The sequence below is a fragment of the Eubalaena glacialis genome, chromosome 1 (genome assembly GCF_028564815.1).
Source record: "Eubalaena glacialis isolate mEubGla1 chromosome 1, mEubGla1.1.hap2.+ XY, whole genome shotgun sequence".
NCBI lineage: Eukaryota > Metazoa > Chordata > Mammalia > Artiodactyla > Balaenidae > Eubalaena > Eubalaena glacialis.
The window spans coordinates 12,155,806-12,167,284 of NC_083716.1; the positions used below are offsets into that span (position 1 = coordinate 12,155,806).

The window sequence follows — 11,479 nt, forward strand, 5'->3', positions numbered from 1 at the left end:
CAAAAAGTAGCAAATATGGAAATATCTATCTTCCCACCTGTATTAGAACTTTTTAGGTTGGGGCGACAAATAGAAATAAAGTGTCGCTTTCCCAAGCATGCAGCTACTGAGAAGCTTTAACAGGAATTAGCCCCGTATGAATCTGGGTCAAGGGACCCGACCACAGGGACGTTTACACGCGGAGGATCCCCAGAGGCTAGGAGGATGCAGCTCTTCCCTGCCGCGGCTCCGGCCGGGCCCCGCCTCCGCCTACCTAGACCCCGCCCCTGGTTCCGCCCCCTGTAGACCCCGCCTCCTCTGCTTCTCCGTCTGCCCCGTGGGTGCTGTGCACCCTGAAGATGGCGGCCGTGGCGGGAAGGTTGCTCCGGACTTCGGTGAGTGGCTGGCGGCGGGGCACAGGCGCGGAGACACTGTGGTGGCTCCGAGAACGTGCTTCCCAGTTGGGATCCCGCTCCCCTGCGGCCTTGGGGCCTTTCACCCTTCTTGGAGGATATCGGAGGGTGACGGACCAGAGGCCTCCTCCTCTACGGAAGGCTCCCTGCGCCTGCGCAGAGCCGCCCTTCCCCCACCCCCACCCCTCTTGTGGTCCCCTGCCCAAATCCCTTTCGCTCCAGGTCGTGGGTCCCCGGTCCCCTCTCCACCTAAGCATCTGGCTCTCGATGCAGGCGACCTGGCCCCTGGTCCCGGTTCTGTAACCGACTCTGTGACCTTGGACAAGTGACTTCTTTCCGAACCTCAGTTAACTTTCCTCACCTTAACATAGAAAGAATGATGTTTCCGTGAGCAGCCACTTAAATGCTGGATGAAAACCAAAATGCCAAAGTAACCAAAGTGCTTACGTGCAAAAGGCGCTTTTCTCCTCCCCGCCCAGGGCGGTCCCTGCCGTTTTCTCCAGGCAAAGCCTAGTACCCTCTTGCTACCCGCCCTCGCTTTCTCGTGGTGGGGTTCAGCGCAGGCTCTTTCTTCTTCCTGAGTCATGCTGGACTCTGAAATTGAGCAAACGTTTCCCTTGAGCCCTGTCCAAACTTTCCCAGAGGCTGAACTTTGCTCTACTTGTTTGCTTCTCTGTGGAGCTGGAAGGCCCTTGTCTTTTCTAGGGACAACCTTGACCGTAGTAGAGCATGCTCAGCAGATCTGCTGGTAAAGGGCTTAATACACAGGGCCTGGCCAAGTTGCCCGGTTTCTGAGTCCTCTGGGTTGCTCTTAAAAGCATGGAGTCTTTATGTTCTTATAATTCTCCTCTGCCTTGCAGTGTTTTTTTTTTTTTCCCATTCATTAATTTATATATATTTTTAAATAAAAATTATATATTTGAGGTGTGCATCATGATTTGATATACGTAATGAAATGATTAGTACAAACCAATTGACATATCTCTTCACATAGTTACTTTTTTGTGTGTGATGAGTACACCTGAAATCTACTCTTAACATATTGCTAGCTTCAATGCAGTATCATTAAGTATAGTCAATATGCTTGTACATTAGATTTCAAGACTTATCCTACATAACTGCAACTTTGTACCCTTTGACCAGCATCTCCCTTTCCTCCTCCCCAACCCCCTTTACAATCTTGAAGGATAAGGAAGCAGAAGGGAATTTTAAGAACATGGAGACTCAATCCATGCTCTTAGAGTTTGGAGTTTGGTATTTTTGTTCACAGGAATAAGGACAGCCGAGGCCACTACTGGCCTGATGCCCTCTTAGCAGGGATTCAGCCACCATTCTGGGAATACTTCCTAATTTAAAGTGTTTCTCTTTTTAGCTTGTCCGACACGTGAGTGCCATTCCTTGGGGCATTTCTGCCTCTACAGCCCTTAGGCCTGCTGCTTCTCGAAGAACGTGCTTGACAAATGCATTGTGGTCTGGTTCTGCTCAAGCAAAATTCGCCTTTAGCACCAGTAAGTGTTGTTATGCTTTGGTTTGAACCAGAAAATGGCAACATTTGTCATCTCTGAACAGGGGCTCTGAACCCTGGCGGTATATTAGACTCACGGGGGGAGCTTTTTTTTTTTTTTTTTTTTAATTTATTTTTATTTATTTATTTTTATTTTATGGCTGTGTTGGGTCTTCGTTTCTGTGCGAGGGCTTTCTCTAGTTGTGGCAAGTGGGGGCCGCTCTTCATCGCTGTGCGCAGGCCTCTCACTATCGTGGCCTCTCTTGTTGCGGAGCACAGGCTCCAGACGCGCAGGCTCAGTAATTGTGGCTCACGGGCCTAGTTGCTCCACGGCATGTGGGATCTTCCCAGACCAGGGCTCGAACCCGTGTCCCCTGCATTGGCAGGCAGATTCTCAACCACTGCGCCACCAGGGAAGCCCCTACCGGGGGAGCTTTTGCAAACATACCACTGCCCCAATCCCACCCCAAACAAAATGAGTCAATCTCTGGGGTGAGACCAGAACATCAGTATTTTTTAAAAGCTCACCAGGTGATTCTGATGTGCAGCCAAGGGTTGAGAATCACTGAGGCAATCTGCCCTTGTGTCACCTTTCCTTGTTGGTTCCAGAGGTTTTAATCCCCGGTGTTGAGGAACTTGGAAGGGGGGTGAGAACACTCAGAGGCCTCTGGGCCTGCTGTGTGTGAAGGGGTGTGAGCTGACTGGGGACTGACAGTGCAGCTCCTGTAAAGGCTTTTGGATTCAAACTTGTGGGCTGGCTCCACTTGGCCGTGTTAGGCCGGTCTAATGGACTGCTCCATGATCTGAGTGATGCACAGCTATTTCTTGAGATTTACACTCCATTCTCTAGAATATGAGGTTTGCTAAGTACAGCCTCAGATATTTGAAAATGCCTCCTTTAGATCTGTCGCATCTTTTAAAAAGAGTGTATTTAACATGTAATGGTTTGGGGGGATATACTTGAGCAAACCCTTTGTGGGTGAAATGTTCTAAAAAAGTTTACAGTTTTACTTCCTCGGAGCTTTAAGAAATTTCTGGTAGCGATTTGATGCCACAGGTTGAAAACTGTCCTTGTCACCTGTCCCAAACGCCCCTCCCAGCAGCTCCTCCTGTTTCTGAAGCCAGGCATCTTGACACTTGGCCTCCTTTGTCCCGCCTTCCCAGGTAGAAGCACGTCCTCTCCAATTCTGACACAGCTCTTACATCCTTTCCTTTCTTTCTGTTCCTTCTGCCGTACCCTTTCCCTCCACACCTCTCACTTAGATGCTTGCAGTCACCTCCTAACATCAGGCGCCCCCCTCCCTGCTCCTCTTACTCTCCCCTGCAGACTGATCTTCCTAAGAACAGCTGACGCATCATCCATCTCCTACGCGAAAGCCTCCAGTGATTCCTGTATCTCTTCTTTTAAGAACAGATTCATTGGCCTGATATATAAGGGCCCTTGCAGCATGGCCTTCACCAACCTTGCTTTGTCTCCCACACGTCTTCCCTCCATGCACACCTGCTCTCTAGATCAAGCTCTGCCACGGGCTGTTCCCCACACCTGCCCTGTTCTTTCTTTTGTGCCATTAGCCCTGGTCTTGGCAAAATCCGAACCATACTTAGAATCCACCTCCAGGCTCATGTTGTCCTTAATTCTATGTTCATTCCATCCCTGCTGTCTCCTGTCTTTTTAGTTTCCACAGCACTTTGAATATGTGTACAGTCTAGAACTATGAAAAGAGAAAAAATTACCTAAGATGTACAATTGAACTGAACTTTTAATTATACTATTAATTAATTACTGTGAGAGGATTAAATGAAATCAAATAAGTGCTTGGCTTAACAAATGAACTCTATATGTGTGTGTTATGTTTTGTTTTCAGGTTCCTCATGCCATGCCCCTGCCGTCACCCAGCATGCGCCCTATTTTAAGGGTACAGCTGTTGTCAATGGAGAGTTCAAAGAAATAAGCCTTGATGACTTTAAGGGGAAATATTTAGTGTTCTTCTTCTATCCTTTGGATTTGTAAGTGTATTTTCTGTGATGCTTTAATGTCATTCTGGGAGCAAGCAGAGATCCCTGCCTCCCCGCTGGCATTGCCTGTCTCTAGTTACTCTTGTCAAGGGGAGGGTTGCTGCTGACCCTTTATCACTGATGGCCTTGTTGATACAGTTTGCATCTGTAGCTAATTTACAAGTGATAAATATAGGGGGTGGAGTGGCATTCCTTTTAATGGGGCAGGGGTTTAATATGGCTCTGTTTTATGTATGTACTCTGGAGTAGTAGTTCCTATAAGCCAGTTTGTGAGGAATTTTTCACTGGTTCGGGGGAAAATGAGAAAAGTAAGGATAAAATGAAATTTCTCCTGAAGCTACTTTATTTAGATAAAATTTTGTCTTTATTCTTGGAATATGCCTCCCCTACCCCCATGTTTTTAATATGATTCTTAAATAGAAAGGTGATAAATCTTTTTTTTTTTTTTAAACTGGAGTATCATTGTGACCAGGAGTCCAGTGAGGATGGTTAACCATTTTGCCTTTCTCACCTTTAAGCAAATTGAACTAGTTTTTTTTTTTTAATTAATCATTTATTTATTTATTTTATTTTTGGCCGCGTTGGATCTTCATTGCTGCGTGCGGGCTTTCTCTGGTTGCGGCGAGCGGGCTTCTTACTGCGGTGGCTTCTCTTGTTGTGGAGCAGGGGCTCTAGGCTCGCGGGCTTCAGTAGTTGCAGCACGCAGACTCAGTAGTTGTGGCTCGTGGGCTCTAGAGCGCAGGCTCAGTAGTTGTGGCGCATGGGCTTAGTTGCTCTGTGGCGTGTGGGATCTTCCTGGCCCAGGGCTCGAACCCGTGTCCCCTGCGTTGGCAGGCGGATTCTTAACCACTGTGCCACCAGGGAAGTCCCTGAACTAGTTTTTAGACACCTATTGTTCAGATTTTAAACCCTTGTTTTTCAATTCTCTGATGAGAATTTCTACCCTTTTTCCCTAGCACCTTTGTGTGTCCTACAGAAATTATTGCTTTCAGTGACAAAGCCAATGAATTTCACGACGTGAACTGTGAAGTCGTTGCAGTGTCAGTGGATTCCCACTTCACCCACCTGGCCTGGATAAACACACCAAGGAAGGTATACACATCATTCACGCTGTGTCTGCACTTGATCTTAAAAACTCAAATGATCCCATTAAAGACCAACGTAGAAGTTGTTAAAGCATGACTAGTCTGAAATGGGCTATTTGTCAGGCCTAACCTACTGGCAAATTCTGTTAAACTCTACCCATATCTCCTTTAACATTGCATGTATTTATTCCCCACTACACTTGTATTTTCCAGAGTGCAAACAGTAACAGAGAACAGACTCTGCAGGGCAGGGGAGCAGCTGGGGTCCATTGCCTCCCCTCTCACCTGTACCCTGTAGATCCCCGGGACCCTGCGAGCCATGTGGGACAGTGATTACGTTTTCTGATTTCACTGCTCTGCACGATCAGTATTCTTGCCTAGAAACTTGCTTGGGAGAATCAAAATTTCTAGCTATGCTGCTGGACTATCAATATCAAATTATTCAAAGTATTCTTTTTTTTTAAACTGTTCCATTTTTATGCTTCAGAAATTAATCTTCAACCAAAAGGATACTGTAAGAATTAGAAAAAGAAAGGTCTGTACTATCAGCTGGGTTTAAATCCTGCCTCTGCCCCTTTCTAGCTGTGATCTGGAGCAAGTTACTTAACCTTTGTGTGTCTCAGTTTCCTCACCTGTACAGTGGTGGTGATGATAGTAGCTACTCCAGGATGCTTGGAGGAGGAAGTGAGACAACAGAAAGAGCTTAGAGCAGCGCTCGGCCCATTGTTGGTGCTCAGTTACTGCTGTCCGTTGCCACTGTCGGTCAGACATCGTGTTGCCTGGCTGAGGATGCTGTGGGAGCCACAGTATAACAACCAGCCCTGTTTGCATTTTTATTAGAATGGCGGTTTGGGCCACATGCACATCACACTCTTGTCAGATTTGACCAAACAGATTTCCCGAGACTACGGTGTGCTGTTAGAAGGTCCCGGCCTTGCACTACGGTAAGATCCGTTTCTTATGAACTTAAAATTGGTTTTCATGTTTAGCATCATCCTACTTCATAGGGGATTTATAGACACCTTGGTAGGGAATTTTTAGAACCCCAAATCCTTAATTTGTCTTTTAATAAGCACTGATGGATGCCTCCTGCAAGGGTTGGCAGTCTTTCAGAAATGGCTGAGACATGTGTGCCCCCTGCGTCACCCTGGGCCTGTTTCTGAAGAAGGATATCATGTCTTGATGGTCACACTGCTCCACTCTCCCTGCCTGTCTGGGAGCCACTCCTGGCGCTGAAGCCATCAGACTGTTTGGAGATGGGGGGGGGGGGGCAGCAAGGGTAGGAGTCAGTTTTCTGGAATGGTTAGGATCTTGTACAAGCACTGGAACCAGACCGGAGTTTGAATTTATTTAAACTCAGCTACTTAATAGCTGTATGACTTTGAGCAAGATATTTAACCTCTTTGAGTCCCATTTTTCCTGTAACTAAAATGAGAATGTACCTCCCAGGTTGGTTGTGAGGATTAAATAAGGTGAGGCAGCTACAGAGTTTTTGGCACAGGTTCTAGTACCTGTCCCAGCCTGTCAACCTTGCTGGGAGGGATGAGAATTTAGGCCTTAGAACTGGCGTCTTGATGGCTGCTGAATGAAGGAGGGATTGGGCAAAACTTTACCTCCAGGAAGGAAGCGAGAACCCCACTTTGATGTGCCTCACAGTTTTGCTGGGGGCTGGCTTGAACCCGCTCACCTGCCTGCTCTTGTAGCTGACGTCTGGCCTGCTTGGGTTACACCTGAAATTTTAGCTCCGGGAGCCACCTTGGAGCTTGGGCCTTTTTGACTCCAAGGGGATTACAGTCTTCCTTTAATAAACTAAAGCCTAGCTTTGACAGAGTTGGCAAGGGAAGGAGAAGAATGCTGGCATTTTCCTCCCAGGATCCCCTCCCCTGTAGAGTCGTGCTAATTTTGCAGTTACCTCCCTACTGGTTTCTCTATTAGGATTGACATAGGGAGAGGGGTCGAGTCTGACTTGTAAGATAAGGCTTTCTTTCTGGAGTCTGTGGGCCCTGATCATCCTAGCCCTGTGTCTGCATCTAAATGGTGGACTCCACCTTGGCTGCACCCTGCAGGAGCATGCACCAGGACCCCTTAGCCTCAAAGCCTAGACCCCCAAAGGCCAGGCCCAGGGAGGGAGAACCACCTTTTTATCTTCTGAGTTTTCTCTAACTTGCATTTTTCCTGAGTGATTAACACTTGGAATGCCACACCCTTTTAAAGATGGACTGTTAAAAACCTAGGAGTTTTATGACATCTGCATATGTCATAGTAACACCAACACTCATATGAAAGATGAGCACAGACCCCAGGGTGGGTCACCTCATTACATTGCTGCCAAGTGATGAAGAGTGATGGGCTTGGACAATCTGATAATAAAAATAATAACTATAAGTGACTGAAACACATCAAATATATTTAAATCGATGATTTGAAGAGTTCCAGGGAACCAATTCATTATTTTGAAAACTATTAATAATGGAATAGTACTAAGCACTCATTCTGTCTTTCCTGTACAAACTGTACCTCAGTGTAACCAAAATAAATAAAAGTGATGGGCTTGGTTTTTCCTTTAGATTTCTGCTCTGCATAGCCTCAAGGCCAGTAAATTTTCCCATGGGATTTTTTCCCCCCTCTACGCAAGAATTCACTCATTTCATAAGTACTTACTGAATACAGATAAAATACATCTCTGTCCCTTCCCAGTTGCCTATGGTTCCTTGCCAAGATTTGATGCAGCAGCCCAAAGAATGCTTACTACATCACTAATAAGAAGTCTTTGCTCTCTGTAGTTCAGTGACTTACAGATTCTGTAACATATGAGTCACATTTGTAAATGTGACCATACTGCCTGTTTTCCATGGTGGCCTTGTCCAGTCCTGTCTTTGTTAAAGCATCTGTCATCAATAAGAGATGATAAGCTGTTTGTACAGCAAGGAAAACCCCATTTTTAAGCATATGATAGAGTTTAATAAATGCTCTATCAAGGATAATTAAAGACAAAAAGGGGTAGAAGTTAGAGTCTTTCTAGCTCTGGTAATGTTGAAATACTGATGATGATAAATTCTGATGCAGAGGTCTCTTCATAATTGACCCCAACGGAGTCATCAAGCATTTGAGCGTCAATGATCTCCCAGTGGGCCGAAGCGTGGAAGAGACCCTCCGCTTGGTGAAGGCATTCCAGTTTGTAGAAACCCATGGAGAAGTCTGCCCAGCCAACTGGACACCAGATTCTCCTACAGTAGGTTTCTTTTCCAAAAGCAATGGGACCCCAGCAGAGGGTCCCAGGTCCTCACTGCCTCAAGGGCTGCTGGCCTGGAATATCCACGAAAGAAGCCCACCCTTGGGGCAAGGGTGTAGATAGTGTGCAAATGGGTAAAGCTGGTGCAGGTGAGGGTGGGACCAGGCACCAGGCAGGCTGTTAATGTAAGTTTCATCCAGGTATTTTAAAGGAAACAGACCAATCTTTAAAAAGTTAAAGAACTTTATTTAAATTATTTATTTATTTATTTATTTATTTATGGCTGTGTTGGGTCTTCGTTTCTGTGCGAGGGCTTTCTCTAGTTGCAGCAAGTGGGGGCCACTCTTCATCGCGGTGCGCGGGCCTCTCATTATCGCGGCCTCTCTTGTTGCGGAGCACAGGCTCCAGACGCGCAGGCTCAGTAGTTGTGGCTCACGGGCCTAGTTGCTCCGCGGCATGTGGGATCTTCCCAGACCAGGGCTCGAACCCGTGTCCCCTGCATTGGCAGGCAGATTCTCAACCACTGTGCCACCAGGGAAGCCCCAAAAAGTTAAAGAACTTTAGATTAAAAATTGAGGGCTTTCAACTCACTTTTGAGATCATAAAGTCACTTACCCAGTGAAATGTTTTTGTATTTTCAGATCAAGCCCCATCCGACTGCTTCCAAAGAATACTTTGAGAAGGTAAATCAGTAGACCATCCCATGTGCACCTGCAGCTTCCCACGCCAGAAAAGAACCACAGCTGGAACTCACTTTTAGCATTTCAAAGATTATTATTTATAGAAGGCAAGAAAACAATTATGCTTGTATTCGTAAATATTACTCTAAATGTTTTGTTTTTGTAACATTGGCCAAGGCTTTTAAAATGTGGTTAGTTACTAACGTAAGGAGTTCTTTATTGGCAGTGTATGGATGGATGGCTAGTTGCTATAGAATGTGCAGTTCCCCTATTTCTTGGATCATGTCTTCAAAGGGAAGAGGAAACAACTCTTCTTTATCAGCCTTACTTGAACCTTTGTGTACACCAGAGTAGTATGACAGGCATCAAAAGCTTCTGATCAAGGGTCCTGAAATTTTCTTCTTGAGTTTCTTTGTATTAAACTGAATTTTCTTTTAAGATTATGGTTTTAAGTTGTTAGCATCAATGGTCTAATTTAACACTTGCAGGACTTCCCTGGTGGTCCAGTGGTTAAGACTCTGTGCTTCCAGTGCAGGGTGCGCGGGTTCGATCCCTGGTCAGGGAACCAAGATCCCACATACCATGCAGTGCGGCCAGGAAAAAAAAAAAAAAACACTTGCAATGAATGTGTATGTGATTGAAGCAGATGTGAATCATGTTTTTTAAAAAACCACTGACAGTGGCCAAGTGACTTAACTGATCATGTATGTTCCCCAGTCCTGAGATTTATACTTTATATAGTTATTTTACTTATTTTGTTAGCTGACTTAGTGCCTACATACATTTCTAATATTGATTGAGCATAATTATAAAGGATAATTATTGAATCCAGGGATTGCATTTTGAATTTGAATCATTCATGCATTTGAATCATTGTAATTATTTTCTTTCCTGAAGTGTTCGATGTAAAAAATATAATAAAAAATAAACATTTAAAAATACTTGCATTTTTAACACCATTAATTTATTGGTTCAGCTTATGTTGTGGGACTCTAGTTTTCCTTCTCTGATTATATCAACAAACATTTATTGAACATTTAACTCAGTGGCTACAAAGATGAATAAGACGCTGGCTCCACTTCCAAGGAACTCAGTTTAGGGGGCAAAAGAAATATGGAAGCATTTATTAATTTTAATAAATCCTGGAGTTCCTACCATATGCTAGGTACTATTTTGGAGGCAAGAGAGTGAACAAAAAAGACACACCCCTTCCTTTATGCACTTAAATTCTAGAGGGAGTAAACATAATAAAAATACATAGGGGGACTTCCCTGGCGGTCCAGTGGTTAAGACTCCATGCTTCCACTGTAGAGGGCCCGGGTTCAGTCCCTGGTGGGGGAACTAAGATCCCACATGTCTTGTGGCATGGCCAAAAAAAAAAAAATACATAGGATGTTTGAAAGGACAATAAAGTGGAGCAAGGGACTAGAGCAGAGTGTTGCAGGTGTGTTCTAAAAGGGTTTCAGGGAGTCAGTCTTTCCAGGTCTGTTTTCTCATCTGTAAAATGACTGTAATTGTACCTGTCTTAGGGTTTTGATGATCAAATGAGATAAAACATGTAGGTGAGGGAATAAGGAGGATAAGAAGGTTCTAGGCAAAGGGCATGGCAGGTGCAAAGGCCCTGAGGCAAGGGTGGACTTGGGGTGGGTGAAGAATTGAAGGGCCATGTGACCAGAGCTGTGAAGGAGAAGCATGGTAATGAGCCCAGAGTGCTTTATGGGCAAGCTAAGGACTTTGGATTCTATTCTGAGACGGGAAATGTCAGGAATGTGTTTGAGAAGAGTTACATCAAATTGTTCTAAGAGGATCACTCTGGGTCCTTTGTTAAGGCTAGACAGTCCAGAGAGGGAAGCAGGTCAGGTGGGCTGGATCTGTGACATACTTGCAGGTAGAGCCAGCAGGATAATACAGGTGTGCTAAACTGTGGTACAATAGATACATTCCTGGGGCATAGAACACTGGGGAACAGTGAGGCGGGGGCACCTTACCCAGCTATGGGCATCAAGGAAGTCTTCCTGGAGGACGAGATGAAGTCTTGAAGGCTATGGAAAAGTGAGCCAAGTGAGCTGAGCAAAAGTGGGAGCTGAGAGGCCACATGGGCCTCTAATAAGCTGGTTTCATGTTCCCAGAGGGGAAGGCAAAGCAAGGGAGGGCAAAGGTCAGCTGCCTGTAAGTGGCCCAGACTAAGCCAGCACTGTTAGGGCTTTTACATGTTTTATCTCATTGGATCCACAACAAAAACAAAATAGGTACAATTACTGTCATCATTTTACAGATGAGAAGGTAGATTTGGAGATATTGATTTGACCAGGGTCACACAACCAAGTAATGGATGGTGCTGGGTCCCCAACCCAGGACTCCTGAGGAGCCCCCTGAACACCCTAAACATCCACACGTCTTCCACAAACACGCATAACCCCCACCCACCCCAGTGCTGGGGAACGGTGTGGAAGGCGGAAGGAAGGCACGTTTTTCTCTGCAAATGGTCCCTACCTGATCTGGTATCCAACAGAAGGAGCTGGATTTGCCCCGGCGCTGGGGAAAAACCCTTGGGCAGAGAGAGAGAGAGA

General features: G+C 45.5%; 1 protein-coding gene across 1 annotated transcript; it reads left to right on the forward strand.

Annotated features, from left to right (window-relative positions):
• The first annotated feature begins 293 nt into the window (after positions 1 to 293).
• PRDX3 (peroxiredoxin 3) lies at positions 294 to 9,850 on the forward strand. The gene is made up of 7 exons (XM_061190265.1): positions 294 to 374; positions 1,765 to 1,900; positions 3,762 to 3,903; positions 4,869 to 5,004; positions 5,838 to 5,941; positions 8,064 to 8,229; positions 8,871 to 9,850. The coding sequence occupies exons 1-7, from the start codon at positions 339 to 341 to the stop codon at positions 8,922 to 8,924; spliced, it is 774 nt and encodes a 257-aa protein (XP_061046248.1). The 5' UTR covers positions 294 to 338; the 3' UTR covers positions 8,925 to 9,850.
• The last annotated feature ends 1,629 nt before the right edge of the window (positions 9,851 to 11,479 follow it).